Source organism: Protobothrops mucrosquamatus, unplaced genomic scaffold (genome assembly GCF_001527695.2).
Source record: "Protobothrops mucrosquamatus isolate PMUCROS unplaced genomic scaffold, P.Mucros_1.0 scaffold_226, whole genome shotgun sequence".
Taxonomy (NCBI): Eukaryota; Metazoa; Chordata; class Lepidosauria; order Squamata; family Viperidae; genus Protobothrops; species Protobothrops mucrosquamatus.
In genome coordinates this window covers 1,012,685-1,033,884 of record NW_015386302.1, presented here as the reverse complement: position 1 = coordinate 1,033,884, position 21,200 = coordinate 1,012,685, and the positions used below count along the sequence as shown (strand labels likewise).

The 21,200-nt window shown below is 36.2% G+C and overlaps 2 protein-coding genes across 2 annotated transcripts in view; both read left to right on the top strand.

The window, feature by feature from the left end:
- Positions 1 to 412, top strand: part of LOC107299250 (cadherin-related tumor suppressor-like) — a 16,621-nt gene extending 16,209 nt beyond the window's left edge. The window contains 1 exon segment of the mRNA XM_029286747.1: positions 1 to 412. This exon segment is cut by the window's left edge and continues 101 nt beyond it. Within this exon segment, the coding sequence (XP_029142580.1) occupies positions 1 to 381 (381 nt within the window). The 3' untranslated portion in view covers positions 382 to 412.
- Positions 413 to 14,273: 13,861 nt separating this feature from the next.
- Positions 14,274 to 17,374, top strand: LOC107299228 (protocadherin gamma-B1-like). Its single transcript, XM_029286746.1, has 2 exons — positions 14,274 to 16,688; positions 17,339 to 17,374. Exons 1-2 carry the CDS (start codon positions 14,274 to 14,276, stop codon positions 17,372 to 17,374), a joined length of 2,451 nt encoding a protein of 816 aa, XP_029142579.1.
- The last annotated feature ends 3,826 nt before the right edge of the window (positions 17,375 to 21,200 follow it).

The window sequence follows — 21,200 nt, the reverse complement described above, 5'->3', positions numbered from 1 at the left end:
TTGATGTCATTTTTATTCCTCTTGTCAGTGATTCTGGCCATTGCCATCAAACTCCGGCAGTCAGGAAATTCCAGTTTCCTACCATGTTTTGCTCCCGTTTCCCATTCCACAGCTGGGGTCATATTTCCACCCAATTTTCAAGATGGGACTCTGCCTTATTCCTACCAGCTTTGCCTCTCTTCAGAATCCAGAAAGAATGAATTTACCTTCCTGGCACCAAACATTCATATTGCAGAGAATATGCTTTGTGGTGAAAAAACTGAAGTCCCTCTTTCAAGTTATGGAGAAAGCAGTTTGCATCCTGAAATGGAAAATAATAAAAAGGTAACATTCTTTTTTATTGCTCTTCCCATAGTTTTGCTTCTTAGGAAACAAACATAACCCTATACAAACTATTTTATAAGATTTAATTTATGTAATATGATAAACTATTTTAAAATTAAAATGTAAACTGAAACTCAAGGTCATGTTAGATTGTTGCTATTAGAAAATAATAGATGGTAGAAAATATGGAACAAACATGATCAATTATCATTGTAAAAAAAGAAAAAAACAGGAAAATATTGATGTTCAGATATATAAGTAGGTACTGCTAAGATAGCATAAAAATTATAGGCATAAAAAGTGTGGAACTTTTCAAGCTAACTTTGTTAACTAAACTTATTAAATCTGTTTACTATAAAATCTTATCTATTTTTGCTACTTTACAGTCCTTGATTATATTTACATAAGATATAAATTAAAAAAAATAAAAGAGGAAGTAAATAAAGTGGAACACAATGTGAAATTTTGCCTTGCTCATTCTGCTGATTTTTTTTAACTGTAAGGCACATATGCTTTGTACATGTTCAAAGCAAAACTTATCAAAATATTAGCAGCTATATCCTTTAGCAGTAGGTGAAAATAAAATTCTCTGGACTCCTCTTTAAAACTTTTAGTAAGTGGAATTATCCTGTATCTGGCGTCATCATAAAAAGGGCAGTTTAGAAAGTTTTATAAATAACTGACCCATTTTAGAGGTATTTCCTTATCTAAACAAAGAAACAGAAGGACCCTGGGTGGGCAAAAAAAAACAACCCAATGGGAGCAGGAGCAATTTCTGACTTCCTGCTGTCTTCCTCATTGACTTTCCCTATAGGAAGTTGGCAGGGACATTGAATCTAACAATCACATGACTGGCTGTCACACGTGACAGCACAGCAACATTTAAATGACCACAACTTTGCCAAATTTCAATCCCATGGGAATCATGGGTGCAGGGTTTTGGACAAGTTCTGTAAATTAACCCATTGGAAGTATGCTGATTCAAAAATTATTGCCCTATGATGTACCAGTTTGCCCAGTTGAAGGCTACAAAGAAACAGGAACAAGAATTTTAGTAATATATAGATTGGCCAGGGCACCAATAGTACTTTCAACCAATGAGTGACAGAAGTCTGAGGCTTGACCCAGCTCTTTCCAATGTTCCATATCAGCTATTCTTTCATTAAGCTGGAAACCGATCAAGGAGAGATTAAATCTAGAAATAAGGAGAAATTTTCTGACAGTGAAAACAATCCACAATAGAACAGCTTACTCTCAAAAGCTGTGGGTGCCCCATTGCTGGAGATTTTCAAGAAGAGTCTGGACAGCCACTTGTCAGAAATGGTATAGGGTCCCCTGCTTGAGCAGGGGATTGGACTAGAAGGCTTCCAAGGTCCCTTCCAACTCTGTTATTCTGTTATTCTGGAAGGTCTTCATGTAGGTAGTATAATCCATGGTCTTGGAAAACACTAACTTTTGGAGTTTTTTTAAATTTATGATCAAATATTCAGTTTTGTAAAAGGATGCCAAAGTTGTTAGTGCTCATTTCATGTCAACTTGCATTTGTGAGAGTATTGATATATTATCCTCATATAAAAGAATTGGAAATCTTTCTGCTAACACTTAACACTCTAATTTCCTGCTGGTGTGCTTTCCAATGGGTGATAGAAAGTTTAACTGGAAAGGTAGGTCTAAGTCAGTCATGTCTATAAGAAAGCCTTTCATGGAAAAATAAAATAAAAATAATTTTAATTATGAGAATTATGGGATAAAAGTTATATATACAGTCTACACAAAGGGTTCCCAGGCCACAGACCAGTTCCGGAACTGGGCCACACATCTGGAGGTGAACAGCAGGCAAATGAGTGAAACCAAAACCACCCACCCCCCATCTGTGGAAACCAGTCTCTGTTGCCAAAAAGATTGAAGATTGCTGCTCTGCTGCTCTACACAATAGTTCTTCATGATGACTGACATTATACTATCCAGACTAAGGGGCCAGCATAACTGTTTTTTAATCTTTAAAAAATGTTTAATTTATCTCACAGAAATAAATGGATTGCCCTTGTTCTCATTTGGCTTTCATAAATCCTTTTTTCTCCATACTAATTATCATTAAAGTCTTGCTGCATGAGGAAATGAGGCACCAAACAGACAAAAAACATAAGCGGAATGTGAAACAATTAATTAAAGACATGAAGAGGAAAGATGTAATTAAAACAAATAAAATAAAATAAAATAAACAAAAAATGAAACTTATTGTTTCAAAATTTGCTGTTGTAATCAGTTGCATCACATTTCCTGGTGTATATGTTATGGGTATGTATAGTTCCAAACCAAAGTACCTCTCTGTATTCAACTGGACTGATCCAATTTCTGTGTTTTATGAGGATTAGAGTCAAAATTACAAGGGAATCAAATTTTAAATGATAATGATACGACTAGTTTGCCACTGATTTCATGACATGAAGCAAATCCTTTTATTATCAGTCTGAATCAATGAAAGTTATAGACAGTGCTTTTTTTCTTAAAAAAAAAAAAAAAAAAAAGGTGCCGGAACTCACACACGTCATACAACCCGCCTTGCCTTCCCTACAAGGTTCCATCCAAAAAAGGTGCCAGAACTCCGTTCTGGGCGTTCTATGAGAAAAAAAGCCCTGGTTATAGATCATAATCTACCACCATGGTGCAGCACTGATTGATAGATGCACGTTTTTTAACTTCTCAGTCTAGGCTGGAGAGATTCCATTCCTAAGGGAGGATTAGAACTCCTACTCTTCTAGTGGATGAGTGACAGGATTTTGAAAAGCTTGGCAATATTTTACTTAAACCTTCATATAGCAGTTATTGAGTTAAATCCATATGCTATATTTTAGGGTATGGGGGGAAAATAACTGATATTTTCTCCTTGCAGTATATTGTTTGGCTAAAAATAAACTGCTTGACTACATTAAAAAAATGTAACTGCTTTCTAGAATAGATCTTGGATGTAATTCTCTAGCTATCATTGTCATATTAAAGTCCTTTATGTATAATTGAAGATAAATACTTTTGTGGAACATTATTTAAAGAATTACAATAGCACATACTATTTCATTATTACATATTGTTAGAATAATTGCAAATCAATATTAAAGTTGGCATGGACAAGCTGAAATCTTGGGATGCATGTGGCATTCGGACCTTGGAGGCCCATGTGACAACTCCTGCTGAAAATTGGTAGATTTGTCCAGAATTATCATTTAAAGTAGAGATTATTGCTATAGATACTATCTAGAACAATAGTTGTTAATATTTCACATTTTATACTTAGCAGAATGTAAGTCTCACGAGATTCTGTTGAGTTTTCTTATCATCAGACTTTTAGCAATGGTCCACGATTCTTCTTGTTGCACATGTATTTGCCAGAAAAACAATAGAGAATAGAATAGAATAGAATAGAATAGAATAGAATAGAATAGAATAGAATAGAATAGAATAGAATAGAATAGAATAGAATTTGCTTGAATAGATTGAAAAATATAGAATAGAAAACCTTTAAAAAAGGGTAGAAGGAAGAGCCACTGGGTCCTGATAGTTTGGAAAAGAGAAAATATTGGACATATGAAAGCACTGCAGTTGCTACTGCCTTCCACTACAGTTACTGCAGCAATATATATGAAAAACCCCAAGAAACAAGCAGATGGAGGACTGCAGACGGATAGTGAAACCAGAAGGCTAATTGAGTGACTCTCGCCAAGTGTGACACAGTTGTGGTATTCAAATGGGAAAGCCACAATAGAGTTGAGGAGCGCATGAGCACATCTCACCTAGACTGCTTCTGCATACTACTAGTGGGATCTCTGTGGCTCCAGCTGTGTGGACAGAAAACCACATCATAGAGGAGAGCTTGATGGAATGATATATATTAAGCCTTGAGAAAAGATGGGTGATAGATAAAATTATAGAGCTCTTCAAGTATATGAGGGGCTAGTTAGAATCATAGGGCTTGGAGGTCTTCTAATTCATCCACTGCCTATGGCAGGAAACCTTACAGTATATTATCCTGGACAAATAGTTGTCCAATTTTTTCTTGAAAAGCCCCAGCGATGGAGCACTCACAATTCTGGAAGGCAAGCTATTCCATTGGTTACTTGTCCTCACTGTCAGGAGGTTTCTCTGTAGTTCCAGGTTGGATCTCTCTAATGAACTTCCACCCCATTGCTTCTTGTCCTAACCTCTGGAGCTTTGGATAATAAGTTGACTCCCAGCCCATCATGTAGTGGAAGACAGTTATCATGTCACTCCTAATTAGCAATAGCAATAGCACTTAGACATGCTGCTTCGTAGTGCTTTACAGTACTTTCTCTTTTTTTATAAATGTTTTATTATGTTTTATAAGGGTAGGGAAGGGATAAGGTTGGTATGGGTATTGGATAGGGTTGGGGAATGGGATTGGGATAAGGGTAGGGATAAGTACAATAGTGGGGTTACCCCCCAACAGAAATTCAACGCTTTAGCAAGCAGACTATTGTCCGGGTACAAATATTAAACAACAGTAATTAATATAGTACTAAACAATTATAATCATTGATAATAACAATAATCATAAAAGTAAAGCTTAATCAATAAATATCATTCATCCTGTTAAATTTCACCATTTCTCATTCTATCGTGTTGCTGACCATTGATAAAAAAATTTCCCAAGTTCGGAAATAAACTGAATCTTCTTTCTCTTTAATCTCTAAAGTTAATCTATCCATTTCTGCACATTCTAAGATTTTCATGATTATAATCTGGTCAGATGGTAAGTTTTCATTTTTCCAAAATTGGGCAAATACTATTCTCGCGGCTGTCAATATGTGTAATATTAAATATTCATTCTCTTTTCCATAATTACGTCCTAATATTCCTAACAAAAACAGTTCTGGCTTAAATTCTATCTGTATTTTAGTCATCTTTTCCAGCCATATATGGATCTTAAACCAAAATTTCTTTGCATTAGGACATATCCATCAGATATGGTAATAAGTACCTGGTTTTTGTTTACATTTCCAACAAATATTCGATATATTTTTAAACATTTTCGCTAATCTAACTGGTGTCATATGCCATCTATAAAACATTTTATATACATTTTCTTTGTATGAAGCTGCTTTAGTAAGTCTAATATTTCTATCCCAAAGCTTTTGCCAGTCTTCTAAGTCTATGGAATATCCAAAACTTTTTGCCCACACTATCATTGTTTCTTTTACTTGTTCTTCTTCCATCTTCCAACTTAGCAGAAACGTATAGAGTTTCTTGATCAGATTTTCATCCGTTTTCAAAAGTGTTTTGTCAAGTAATGTCTGTTCTTTATAAAATCCCATTGATTTTGCATCTTTTTCATATCTTGTTTGGATTTGCAAATAAGACCACCATGTTAAATCAATACCTTGCCTATCTTTAAGTTTTCCGTCCTTGTCCAAAATGTGTTTGTAAGTGACAAGTTTGCCATAGTTAATTAAATTTGGGTAAGCAAATGCTTCCATTGTTGAAAGCCATTCAGGTATTTTCGTATAAATTTTGTGTTTAATTCTCTCCCACTCTGGAAGTAGTACGTTCCTTGTGGCATGGTTTTGAAAATATTTATGTACCTTATTTTTCCCATACCACAGGAACGCATGCCAACCCAATTGCAGATCATGTCCCTCTAAGTAAAGGAGTCGTTTATTTCTCAATGTAATCCATTCTTTAAGCCAAAGCAGAATGGCTGCTTGGTAATAAAGTCTCCAATCCGGAAGTCCAAAATCCCCTCTGTCTTTGGTTTCTTGTAACAATTTGGTTTTGATTCGTGCTTTCTTCCCTTGCCATATAAATCTCAATATTGTTGCATTTAAATCATCAAAGAATTTCTTGCCCAGTTTGAAATAAAAAGAGTAACTTCGGTAGAATGTTCATCTTCACAGTTGCTATTCTCCCTAACAGTGACAGTTGGAGATTTTTCCACTTTTCGAGATCTACTTTTATTTGTTTCAGTAGTCTCTCATAATTATCTTCTTTTAATGTTGTGTATTTTGATGTTAAATGGATACCTAAGTATTTAACTTTTTTGGCTATTTGAAGATTTGTCTTTTTTGTAAATTGGGTTTTCTGTTTATCTGTTAAGTTTTTTGTTAGTACCTTAGTCGTTTCCCTATTTATTTTCAGGCCGGCCACTTCTCCAAATTTTTCTATTTTCTGCAAAAGTTTGGTTGCTGTTTCCAATGGCTCCTCCAAAATGAAAACCAAATCGTCTGCAAACACCTGTAATTTATATTTCTGTTCTTTTATTTCCAGTCCTTTGATTTCCATATCTTGCCTAATGTTTCTGGCCAGCACTTCCAATGTAAGAATAAATAACAAGGGAGATAGTGGACATCCCTGTCTTGTGCCTTTTTTAATGTCAAAGCCGTCTGTATAGTCTCCATTTAACAGTATCCTTGCTGTTTGTTTATTGTAAATTGCTTGAATTGCGTTTATAAAATTTTTGCCAAAGTCCATTTCCGTCAACTGTTGAAACATAAATTGCCAATTTAAGTTATCAAAGGCTTTTTGTGCATCAAGAAATATAAGTGCCATCTGTTTTCCTGGGTGGTTTTCATAATATTCCAAAACATTTAAAATAATCCTTAGGTTATTCTTTATTTGTCTTTTAGGCAAAAAACCATTTTGGTCTGTATGGATAAATTCAGTCAAAAATTTCTTCATTCTTTCTGCCATTATTGAAGTAAAGATTTTATATTCCACGTTTAATAACGATATTGGTCTATAGTTTTTGATTTGTGTAAGATCCGTATCTTCTTTAGGTATCAAGGTGATATTGGGTTCAGTCCACGAATTGGGAATTTTTATCTCTGAGAAAATTTCATTACACAATTCCTTCAATATCGGACTTATTGTATCTTGTAGAACTACATAAAATTCAGCAGCAAGTCCATCAGGTCCCGGAGTCTTATCCTTCTTCTGCCTTTTTATTGCCTCTGTGATCTTCTCGTTTAACATGTATCGCATATTCTCTGGCACCTTTGGGAGATCGGCTCTTTTTAAATAGTCCTGTATTGCCTCTCTGGAAACCACCTTCGCCTTATAAACTGTCTCATAATAGTCCTTAGTAATTTTTTTCATTACATCATTGTGGCAATATACCTCACCTTTTGAGTCTTGTAGCTTACTTATCATTCTTTTTTCTCTTTCTTTCTTCAATCTATATGCAAGCCTGTTTGTTGGCATTTTCAAAAAAAATTATGTTTAGATCGTTTAATCTGTTGTGCCATTGCATCCATCTCAGTTAAATTTAATTTATGTTTTATTAGTTCCATTTGTGTCTTCAGCTTCTTCTTTTGTGGATCGATTCGCAGCTCGGATTCCAATTGACTAAGTTCTTCTTTCAGCCTGAACTGTACTTGTTTCTTTTCTTTGTTCTTTTTAGCAACATACGTTATAGCCAGACCTCTGAAATATGCTTTAGCCGTATCCCACACATTTTGGAGAGAGGTTTCTTCTTTCTTATTTATTTTTAAAAAAAATCCCATTTCTTTTATTGCTAATTATAGGAATTCTTTTTCTTTCAATGTGGATTTATTCAGCGACCATCTTAATTTTTTCCTGGTTCCTTTCCAAGTTATTTTAATTGGATTATGGTCTGCCCAAATATTGGGTTCTATTTCAACCTCTTGTATTATAGTCTTCAAGTCATAGGATGTCCATATCATGTCAATTCTTGACCAAGATTTATGCCTATTTGAATAAAATGTATATTGTGGTTTTTCTGGGCTCATCTCTCTCCATATATCTTGTATAAGCAATTCGTCTTTCATTTTTAAAAAAGCCTTAGGTAGCAAGGTGTCAAAAACTTGATGACCAAAAAAAAGAAAGAAAAAAAGGAAAAAAGTGATAAAGTACAGGTAGTCCTCGACTTACAACAGTTCACTTAGTGACTGTTCGAAGTTACAATGGCACTGAAAAAGTGACTTATGACCATTTTTCACACTTATGACTGTTGCAGCATCTCCAGGGTCTTGTGATTTACATTCAGATGCTTGGCAACTGATTCATATTTATGACGGTCACAGTGTCCCAGAGTCATGTGAAGTGACCAAAACCTGCTGCAACCACCCAGCAGACGGGGGGGGGGGGAATAAAAACCAAACAGCCCCCCACTGCCAAGTCTCAACAGAAATGCTCATGATAATGAAAACCTCGGACAAGAGGAAAAGCGCAGGCAGGTGGGCCTCTTGCTCAGCTAGTGGCTTGGGGGGGGGAAACAGCTTCAGCCCCCCAAAACGCTGCCCCCTCACGAAAGCAGGATGAAAACTCCCAAAAACGACCAGGAAAAAAGGTTAAAACAGAAGAATGTCTCTTCTGAACAAGAAAAAAAAATGATCACATCCGCATCCAGCTCTTGGGGGTGGAGTGGGGGATTTTTATGTTTTGCCTCGTTTTGCTCTTTTAAAAAGACCACACACACCCCAACAGAAGCCGTGCGCCATCACCATTTGCCTGCTGCACCCCCACAGACCCAAATCCCTTCTTTCCCTTCCTTTGAAACAAACAACGCCCCCCCCCCCCAATCCTCCCGTTCCTTCCTTCTGAATTACAATGAAAGAAAGCCAAGTTTTTTCTTTTGTGGTCTTTACATATTTAAACTGCTAGAAGGAAATGGGGAAGCAAGCCATCGGGAGATACTCTTCAGTTTTAAACTTTTTCCCTTGTTGTTTTTTGGAGTTTTCATTCTGCTTTCGTGAGAGGGCAGCATTTGGGGTGTGTGAAGCTGCCCCCATTCCCTCCCCAAGCCACAGCCGAGCAAGACACCTCCCTGCCCGCCCGGCCGCGCTCTTCCTCCTGTCTGAAGTTTTCATTGTTGTGAGCATTTCTGTTGAGGATTGGCAGTGGGGGTGGGGAGGTGTTTGGTTTTTATTCCCCACCCTGTCTGCTGGGTGGTTGCAGCAGGTTTTGGTCACATGACCCTGGGACACTGTGACCATCATAAATATGAATCAGTTGCTAAGCATCTGAATCTAAATCACAAGACCCTGGTGATGCTGCAACATTCCAGCTGATCGGCACTTCTTCTGGGCTCAGCAGGATCAGTGCTACTTTCCACGTGATCGGCGCTTCTTCTGGGCTCAGCAGACGCACCGGGATCAGTGCCGCTTTCCAGGTGATCGACGCTTCTTCTGGACTCAGCAGACGCGCCGGGATCAGTGCCGCTTTCCACGTGATCGGCGCTTCTTCTGGGCTCAGCAGACGCACCGGGATCAGTGCCGCTTTCCAGGTGATCGACGCTTCTTCTGGACTCAGCAGACGCGCCGGGATCAGTGCCGCTTTCCAGGTGATCGGTGCTTCTTCTGGGCTCAGCAGATGCGCCGGGATCAGTGCCGCTTTCCAGGTGATCGGCGCTTCTTCTGGGCTCAGCAGATGCGCCGGAATCAGTGCCGCTTTCCAGATGATTGGCGCTTCTTCGGGGCTCAGCAGAAGCACCAGGACCAGCGCCAAGCTCCAGCTGGAGCCTGGCACTGATCCTGGCGCTTCCACTGAGCCCTGACAGTCCTGAAGAAGTACTGATCAGCTGGAAAGTGGCACTGATCCTGGCATTTCCGCTGAGCCCTGACAGCCCTGCAGCTCCAGCCATCTCTCGCTCAGGCTTGTGCGGTGCTGCCGCCAGTTCAACTGATTCCCCTTCCCCGCTACCACTTTTCTAGGATGGTTGCATACCACCTGCCAATGTACCACAGGTGGTATCACCTGTTGAAAAGCCCTGTTCTAGACATACCTAGTTCTTTTAACCATTCCTCATACATTTATCCTACAGACCCTTATCTTGTTAGTTGCTCTTCTCTAAGGTCTCAGAATCTTTTTTTTATCATAGTGACCAGAATTGGAAGCGGTATTCCAAGAGTGGCATCACTAGTGCAATATAAAGCGGTCCTATCACTTTTTGTGATCTTGATGCTATCCCTCTGTTCATGTAGTTACTACTGTTGAGCCAGGTACTTTCCATTCTATTATTCTATGATTTTATTATTATATTATGGTAAAGATTTATTTTAAAGAAAAATCATTTTTGGCGTCTCCTTGTTCCAGATTGTAACCTATGATAAATATGAAAGCACAGCCCCAAAGATACTTTTTCACGAGGCAACTGTACTTTCTTGTTTTTCTTTGAAGACATTTCACTTCTCATCCAAGAAGCTTCTTCAGCTTGAAGAAGTACAGATACCAAAATCTGATACCTGATTTAATAAACTACTGCCCTATCAAAAGTCAAAGTAAATCAACAAAAGGGTAACAATTGCCTATCTGGATTCTGAGAAAACAGAAATACATACTGTGATAATTGAAGCAAGAGGATGAGATTGATTATTAGTTTATGGTATATACATACTTTCCATATTAGTCCCTTTCAGGAAAAGCAACATTATGCAACATGCAGAAAGAATGTGAAAAGTAGTAAACAAACAAAACAAGGTAAGAGAGAGAAGAAAGTATTATGTTGGTGATACAATCAATCAAATATTTAGACTGAATTTGGCATTCTTATCGACTATCAAATCCTTACCAAGGACTTAGGCTAGGCAGATGTTGTTGATAGATAGTATTAAAGATAATCCCAGGATATAAACTATTCTAGGTAAATGTGCCTTTTGCAAATAACTAAAGGTGATTTTGTCAGTGCTAATGGCATTCAAGGGCTGCTTCTGATATTTTGGGATTATATTCAAGACACCTATTACTATTGATACTACCTTTGCTTTCTATTACCTTTGCTTTACTTTCCCTTTGCTTTCTACTTCTATTTGCAGGTCCTTATATTTTGTGATTTTCTCCAGTTCTTTCTACTTTATTCTGCTGCAACGTCCACCATCCAGACTTTTTTGTCTTTCTTATTGACAGCTGTTAATTCTGGACTGTTATGTGGCAAATACTTCTCTGTTTGAATTCTAAAGTCCCGGCACACATCAGCTTCTTCATTTTCTATTATTTCGTCTATCACCATTCTTGCTTGCAGGGAAATGTATTTCTTGAGGATATTCCAATATAGTAGGAATGCTGGTAGGAGGGAAAACAGAGCAATATTGCTCTAGAAATATTGTATCTCTCTTCCCCCATTATTGGCTCAATTGCAATGTAGTTGCCCCCTCACTCTTCTAAATCAGATTACCAGATCAATAAAATAGTGAAAGTAAACAAGGATTCTAGCCAGAGTATTGTCCTGAAAAATAAATATAAATTCTGACCAGTTTATTCAAGACATAGAATCAAGGCTCTTCACTGGGATGCCACACAATTGCCAATGATTGGGGCAATTATCTTTTTTATTGGAGAAAGATATTGGAGGGTTTCACAAAGAATAATAATTATCTGCCTGCCTCTGTTTCTGTCATTGTGCAATGGCCAACAGACTTCCTGAAATCCCCTTATAATTCAGGAATAACTTAGCTTTTTTAAATTAAGTTACTTCATTTCTATCTTGTATTATATAATTTTGTTCTTGTGTTTTTGCAGCTCGGAATGCATACATAGATAAAGTCTCTAATATATGATCATAGGACAATAAATTTTAGCACTGTTCCAACATATTTTATAATGATTGATGGAATAAGATTTTTTTCTTCAAGTTCTGCTGTAATGAGATTTGATTCTAGAAAAATAATTTTATTTCTAGAAAGCAACATTTGAATTAAGAAGAAAAGTCCCTTTGGTACTAAAGAATATTTTCCTTATAAAGATATTGAACGTGTCTGTTATATTAAACTTTGTTCAAACTGCTCAAGATTATGTTTGTATGGTATCAACTATCCCTCCCAAATTAGAGAAGCATTTTCCTCATTTAGTTATTCAAATTATTTATGAGGATACCTCTATAAGTGCTCTTTGAGTATGCTTTTTAAACTGCATTTTTTGTGCCTTCAATTCAGTCTTGACTCCTAGTAACTGCCTGGACTTGTGTTTATAGTTTTCTTTGCAAGATATCAGAAGTGGTTTGCCACTGCCTTCTTTTTAGGACTGGGAGAGAATGACTGGCCAGATCACCCAACTGGCTTTTTGCCTAAGGCAGGATTAGTATTCACAGTCTCCTGCTTTCTAACCTAGTGTCTTTACCACTACACCCATCAAACTGATTCTCATCTGTGGATGTACTTAATAATTATTCCACTTAGTTTGTTGATGAGAATATCATGGGATGTTTTGTCAAATGTGTTGTTGAAATGATTGTGTCACCATTCCTACAATCTTTTCTGGACATGAGACAAGAGTTATTTTAATAAATCTATGCTGATCTCTAAAAAATCACTGCATTGTTAAGTTATCTGTTTTATAATATGCTCTGATGGTGCGAATATAAGAACAAACCTGCTGTATCAGATTCATGATCATAGTCCAGCATTTATTTGTCACAATGGACAACCAGATGCAGGAGATGAAGCTAAGACCCCCATCAGTGTATAATATATTAATTTATTTTAATATTGGCAATTGTTTTCTTCTTCTGTGACTATTGATCTACCTCACATGGTTATATGTACAATATGCTTAAAATTAAAGAATGCTAAATATGTTGTCTGACACTGAATAGTTCCTTTTTTTTACAATTTCAAAGAAAACAGTTGTTTTTTGTATTATTATATTTGAATATGTTGAATATGAATATGACAGGGCTCATGTCAATTTGGTACATAATTTTGAGCAATATTTCACTGTTACCCAATTGATAGATAATTTTATAACAACTGTATTACTTCTCTGACTATGATTAGATATGCTACAAAGCCCATTTGAATGCTTTTACTTTTTCTTGAAAGTATTCGTTAAGGTATAAAAATAATAATTTTTCTTTTACATTTTACATGTTGCACAACTGTATCTGGATGGCACAATTACAGTAAGCTAGTCTCCTGGAAAAAAAAGTGCCTCTAATTTGCAAGAATGTTTAATACTGCTTAAATATCATGATGGAAAAAGTATCTCAGCTTGAGCTTTAAGCAGTTAACATAAATTACTTTTTGGTGCCATTTCATTTTATTATGCATAAGAATATTTGCTTATAGGCATATTTATATTCTGTATTATCAATACCAAAGCACTCCTTTTCACAGAGAATTTTTAAGAAACCCTAAAAGAACATACATTCACATGTGTGAGTGTTATGTTTATGCCTGCAAAAATTAGGCAAGTGATTACCATGAAGATTAACTAATCCTTTCCTTTAAGAGTGGGAAAATGTACATTGGTTGAAAATGTTAGGGAAGAACCACGATTTTACACTAACATCAAACCCTTAATTTTGATTTATTATTATCATTCAGGTGGATAACTGATTATTAATTCAATAATTATATGTAGTATTTTTGGGAGATGCTTATAACACTCTGGTATTTGTAACAAGAAATATGCCTGGCCATTTCAGAATTAATATAACAACACTACTCCATTTCAATAAAAAAAAGGTATCTTAAAGCGATACTGTACCAAATTAAGAGAAATTTAATAGAACTGGAAATTAATATTATCTTACTATATGAGAATTTGGCTGTCTGATAGTTTGGACATCAAATCCAATTAGTGTTGCAACAATTATTTTCATACTATTGTACAAAAAGAGGAAAAACAATATTTTCCCCATATACACTTACTCTGAAAAACCATGTCCCTCTTTCTGTTTTCTGGATGGATGAAAAGCCTTTTCTGCAGTTCTCTGTCTGAGCCTCAGAGTGCTGCTGTTGCCCAAGATGATAGCCTGGGAGAGCATAGAGATTGAAAGAAGACCTCCTAACCTGAGCAGCTCCCATCACTGCTGTGTAGGATAGAAGAAAATGAAAAGCAAAAAACCACACTGTTGCAAGTGGAGAAAAAAATAAATTTAGGAAAAAGGCAATTACTATTTCTACTGATATTTTTTTCAATCCCAAGAGAACTGGTCAGATCACAAGAAGCTGGAAAAAAGAAACGGCCTGATGTGGGAAAGACTGATGGAGAGAAGACACAGAAGGAATCTTAGGGCGCTCTCAAGGCAAGTACTGCTTCTCCTGATTTTGTCATCCATCCACCAAACTACTGCAGAACAAATTCATTATTCCATACCTGAGGAAATGTCACAGGGTTCCATAGTAGGAAATCTTGCCAAGGAATTGGGATTAAATGAAAAAGAATTAAAATATCATAAACTACATTCTGTATCTTTGGATAAAAAGCAGTTTTTGATGATCAATGCAGACAGTGGAAATCTTTATGTAAATGGCAGGATAGATAGAGAAGGAATCTGTGGGAAAAGTCTTCTGTGTCTTGTTAACTTAGAAGCTGTGATGGAAAACCCTCAAAATGTTTTCCATATATCAGTGACAATCCAGGATATTAATGATAATGCACCCAAATTCCTCAATGACAATATCATCTTGGAAACTAGTGAACTAACTTTGCCAGGTACAAGATTTCAGGTAGGGAAAGCAGAAGATCCAGATGTTGGCCTCAATTCTGTCCAAAATTACATACTGAGTCCAAATAAACATTTTGCACTGGAAATTAGAGCGAGAAAAGATGAACTTAAATATGCAGAACTGGTGCTGCAGAAACCCCTCGATCGGGAAAGCGAACAGAGCCTTCATTTGATCCTTACAGCCCTGGATGGAGGTGAACCAAGGAAAACTGGAACTGCCCATATATGGATTAATGTTACTGATGCCAATGACAACCCACCCATTTTCACTCAAGATACATATACAGTTAATTTGAAAGAAAATGTTCCAGTTGGATCCCTTGTGCTTCAGGTGGAAGCCTCTGATAAAGATGATGGGACAAATGCCCAAATCACATATCATTTCACCAATTTACCACCTACCACTGAACAAAAATTCAGATTGGATTCAATTAAAGGGACTATTTATCTCACTGAGTTGCTGGACTTTGAAGAAACAGAAGAATATACAATATCAGTTGCAGCAAAAGATGGAGGTGGATTGGTGACACATTGTAATGTTGAAATAAAAATTTCAGATGAAAATGACAACATTCCAGAAATACAGTTAGCTTCTATGTTTAATCCAATTCCTGAAGACTCTGATTCTGGAAACTTAATTGCTCTTATAAATGTTAAAGACAGAGACATTGGTGATAATGGAGAGGTTACTTGTTACTTGCAAAGTAATTTGCCATTCAAGATTGTTCCATCATCTAAAAATTACTACAAGCTCATGACAGACAGACCTCTGGACAGAGAAAAAGCATCTCAGTATAATATTACAATCACAGCCACTGACAAGGGAACTCCTCCATTAAGCACAAACAAAACCATCTTGCTGCAGATCTCTGATATCAATGACAATGCCCCTGCTTTTGAGAAAGTGTCCTACAGCATCTACGTGCCAGAGAACAATCCTTCTGGTGCCTCCATCTTCCAGATTCAAGCCTTTGATCCGGATGTGGATCAAAACTCACACGTCACATATTCAATCCTCACCAGCAACATAGAAGAACTTCCCATCTCCTCCTATATCTCCATTCATTCTGAGACCGGCACCATCTACGCCCAGCGATCCTTTGACTATGAGCAGTTCAGGGAATTTCAGCTGCAGGTGAAGGCCCAAGATGGTGGGAGTCCCTCTCTCAGCAGCAACGTCACAGTCAGGGTGTTTATCCTGGATCGGAATGATAACAGCCCTCAAATCCTGTCCCCTTCACCAGACTCCAAGGACTCTGCCTTCTTTGAGATGGTCCCTCGTTCAGCCGAGGCAGATTATCTGGTAACAAAAGTGGTGGCCGTGGATGCTGATTCCGGACACAACGCCTGGCTCTCCTACCAGCTGATTCAAGCCACAGAACCGGCCCTCTTCACTGTTGGCTCCCATACGGGTGAGATCAGGACAGCAAGAACCTTTATGGAGAGAGATGTCGTGAAACAAAGACTGGTTCTTCTGGTGAAGGATAATGGACGGCCGCCCCTCTCAGCCTCTGTCACTCTGAACCTGGTGTTTGCTGAGAACTTCCAGGAGGCCCTTCCGGAGATGAAAAACCAGATGAAAAACTCAGAGGATCAGTCGGACCTGCAGTTCTATTTGGTGGTGGCCTTAGCTGTGATGTCATTTTTATTCCTCTTGTCAGTGATTCTGGCCATTGCCATCAAACTCCGGCAGTCAGGGAGTCCCAGATTCCTACAGTGTTTGGGTCCTGTTCCCCATTCCACAACTGGAGTCATATTTCCACCCAATTTTGAAGATGGGACTCTGCCTTACTCCTATCAGCTTTGTCTCTCCTCAGAATCCAAGAAGAACGAATGTACTTTTCTGACACCTAATGTTCACGTTGCAGGCAATATTCTTAGTGGTGAGAAATCCAATGCACTTTTCACAGGAACTGCAGAAAAGAATTTAATTTCCAAAATAACAGATAAGGTAAGGCTTCTTCAGGAATTATTTGCATAATTTGTTTTTATAACTATAATTGAAATACTAACTTTCAAAATAATTCCCTTTTTTTACTGCTTTTTCTTGAATGGTAAGAAATTTAGACAATATAATTTATGTAAATAATATTTTTGCCCCACAATTCGTTGATTTAAATACTAGACCACATAGAGTTGTGGCTGAATACTTTTTAAGTACTGAACCTAAGTTTCTTTGTTGATCAGCCTGCTTTCTAAAATAGTGTTTGACATTTGTGAAATCAAATTATTTCGATACTCATATGAATTGTGAGAAGTAGCTGTCCTGCGTATTTAACTGGTTTTCAGAGGACCTTTCAGAAGAATAATTTGGGGTTCCAAATCAAACTGGGGCTTCACAAGAATAAATAAAAATGAGATTCAGACAGCTGTGAGAAAAGAAGAAATATTTATTCCTAAAAGCAAAACAATTTGCCTTTAGGGGCAGCTGCAGAGAAATGGGGTACAGTAGTAGATTTTATAAGGGCACTTTGTCTAGGATGTGGAAGTGTCTACATGCTGATTCTATGGTGACACTTGAGGTGTGTGTGTGTGTGTGTGTGTGTGTATGTAGGTATGTTTATTCTTGTGAACATGCACAAACTCTGTTTGTGTTTACAGATCTTATCCTTTGATATGTGGACTAGGTCTGGGTAAATTTATTTCGGGGTTTGAGTAAGTTTGCTAATTTAATTAACTTGGAGACACTGATTCTCAGACCATTGTGGAGTCTGTTAATATTTTAAGAGAAGATGGAAACAGTATAAAGAATAAAATATATTTGAATATAAAACTTTTCACAACCTAAAATAGCCTTTCTTGGCAGGTGAAATGTTTGGTTGCGACCAGTGGTGGGATTCAGCCAGTTCGCACCACTTCGGCAGAATTGGTAGCTACTTTTTTGTTGCCCAGGCCCAGAATGGACTTCCAGAAGCAGCATCCACACAGAGAACCGGTTGTTCACATATTTGAATCCCATCACTGGTTGCGACCTATCTGGATTGTTTGGGTCTCATGTCAAAAGTAATAATTATCATGCTATTTTGGAAGCCTGCTCAACAGGCCTTAATTACTTTTTTATGTCTGTGCACAAATTAAATCCTAGATTGTTAATTCATTGCTAATTATTCCAGGAAGCTTCATCTTGTGTATTTGGTTGAAATATGCAAATGTTTTCATCAAGTCTTTGCTCATTTTAATTTACTGACCTAATTTATAAATATTAGAATAATACAATATTTTACTTTTATATATTTAATATATGTGAAGTATAGACCATGATTAGTCCTTGTATCTATATTGTCCAGAAAGTTTGATTTCATAATATTAGTATTGGTATTTTGTTTAGTTTTATCATGTCCCTTTCAATTGACTCCCCACTTCTGTATAATGGGGACATCTGAAACATGATACATACTTCATGAACTTTGGTTCCCCAAGTATCTGAAATCTACACACATTGTGCATTTTTCCCCTTTGGATCAGAGGTATTGTCTAACTGGTTTTGTCTAGTTGAATTGTTTTGCTATACTTTTTGAGAATTTATTTATTCATTAATTTTTTATACTGCCCTCCCCTATAAGGTAATTCTGGGTGGTAAATGTCAGAATTAGATGTTAGATTTTTTGTTAGCACTTTAGTCTTTTCTCTGTTTATTTTCAACCCTGCCACTTCTCCAAATTTTTCTATTTTCTTCTTAAGTTTAGTGCTTGTTTCAAGCGGATCTTCCAATATAAAAACCAAGTCATATGGAAATGCTTGTAGTTTATATTTTTCATCTTTTATCTCCAGTCCTTTAATTTCTATATCTTGTCTGATGTTTTTATTCAATATTTCCAGTGTTAGTATAAATAATAATGGAGATAGTGGGCATCCCTGTCTTGTGCCTTTTTTAATGTTAAAGTTTTCTGTAAAATCTCCATTTACTATTATTTTGGCTGTTTGTTTAGAATAATTTTTTAAATTACATTTATAAAGTTTTCTCCAAAATCCATTTCCGTTAGTTGCTGAAGCATAAATTGCCAGTTTACATTGTCAAACGCTTTCTGTTCATCAAGAAATATTAAAGCCATCTGTTTCCCTGGATGAATTTCATAGTACTCTAACACATCAAGAATCATTCTTAAATTATTTTTATCTGTCTTTTAGGTAGAAAACCATTTTGGTCTGTATGTATAAATTTGGTCAAAAATTTATTTAGTCTTTCTGCTATTATTGAGGCAAAAATTTTATAATTACATTTAATAACAATATTGGTCTATAGTTATTTATTTGCGTTAGATCAGAGTCTTCTTTGGGTATTAAGGTAATATTAGCTTCAGTCCATGTATTTGGTATTTTAGCCTCCAAAAGTATTTCATTACACAGTTCTTTCAATATAGGACTTAGTATCTCTTGTAATGATTTATAAAGCTCTGCAGGTAATCCATCTGGACCTGGAGTCTTATCATTTTTTTTGCCTTTTTATAGCCTCTGTAATCGCCATCATTGACATTTTTCCATTTAATGTATCTTGAATATTCTCTGAAATTTTTGGTAAGTCTGCTTTTTTAAAATACTGCTGTATTTTTTCTTTTGAAATTTCCTCTGCATTGTAAAGTATCTCATAATAGTCTTTGATATTTTTTTTTATTGTATCATTTTGAAACTGTAATTCACCTTTTGAATCTTGCAGCTTATTTATCAGTTTTTTCTTTTTTTTTCTTTTTACAATTTATGTGCTAACCATCTCCCTGGTTTGTTGGTATTTTCAAAAAAGTTCTTTTTAGCCCTTTTAATCTGTTGAGCCAATATTTCTGTCTCAGCTACATTTAATTTGTGTTTTATTATCTCCATTTGTTTCTTAAGTATTTTCTTTTGTGGGTCTATTTGTAATTCTGATTCTAACTTTCTGAATTCTTCCTTCAACTGTAACTGTTGTTGTTTCTTTTCTTTATTCTTTTTAGCGGTGTAGGTTATAGCCAACCCTCTAAAATATGCTTTAGCCATATCCCACACATTTTGAAATGTCTCTTCTTTCTTGTTTATTATGGAAAAAAATCCATTTCCTTTGTCACTAGTTGTATAAATTCTTTTTCTTTCAATATAGATTTGTTCAAGGACCATCTTAATTTTTTCTTGGTTCCTCTCCAAGTCATCTTTATTGGGTTATGATCTGTCCAAACATTAATTTCTATCTCAATTTCATCATATTAAGTTCCAAGGATGTCCATATCATATCAATTCTAAACCATGATTTATGTCTATTTGAGTAAAATGTATATTGTAATTTCTTTGGATTTTTTTCTCTCCATATATCTTGGATACAGAGTTCTTCTGTCATTTTAAAAAATGCTTTAGGTAATATATTTCCTCCTGTCCTCCCTTGTTTAGCGCTTTTATAGTCCAAAGTTCCATCCGTTATTGCATTGAAGTCTCCCATTATACAGAGACTTTGATAGTTTAATTATAATATTTTAATGTAATTTTGGTAAAATCATTTGGTGCATATATTGCTACCATCAGTTTTGGTCCATCATTATTTCCACCATTAATATTCTCCCCTTTTCCTCCGCATAAATTTGTTTAGGGTTCATCGTTTCTTTAATGTATAGAGCTATTCCTCTTTTCTTTTGAAGTGCTAATGCAAAGTGAAGTTTACCAATTTTTAGTTGTTCTAACAACTTATAGTGTTGTCTCCTAATATGTGTTTCTTGGAGACAAATTATAGCCATTTTTAATTTTTGTAGTCGTCTAAAGGATTTTTTCCTTTTTGACTAAATTTAGTCAATTTACAGTATATTCATTGACAAAATCCCACTTTCCTTCTCCATCTCTTTCAATTATATCTAGGTCTTAACATTCTAGTCGATCTTATCTGTCTCTGATCTCTTGGTCTTGCTCCGTATGTGTTTTTAACTTATTCCTCCTCTCTTGGTTTGACTGCTCCTTCTACTGCCATTTCTTCCTGTTTCTTTGTTTCTATCTTTGTACCAGATTCAAAATCACCTCCTTCCAGAAATGGTCTATGGTTGTCGTAGAATTGCATTGCTTTAGGTGGTGTATCCAATCTATATCTTTTCATATCCCAATAGATTAAAATCCCTTCTGGAATCAGCCATCTGAAATTCACTCCTAGTCTTCTAGTTCTCCATTTATTTGCATCAATTTTCATCTTTTAAGACTTCTAATGGTCAACCTCAGTTGACTTATCTTCCATTTTTTGGATTCTTTGTTGGTTATCTGTAACCATCTGTTTAAAATTTTCAAATTGAGAGTCCATGTTATTAATTTTTTTATTCATTTTATCAAGATCACTTTTCATCTCCTCGTGGTTTCTCGTTGTAGCTGCCATGTGAGTAGCGATTGCCTCTTGAATTGCTTGTAACATCACTTGAGTTTCCTTTTGGAAGTTATCAGCCTTTTATTGTTGGAGCATTGTATCAATTGATCTCTGATAAACTGGACTTGCAGAAGCAGAAGATGGAGCAGAGGTTCCTTTTTT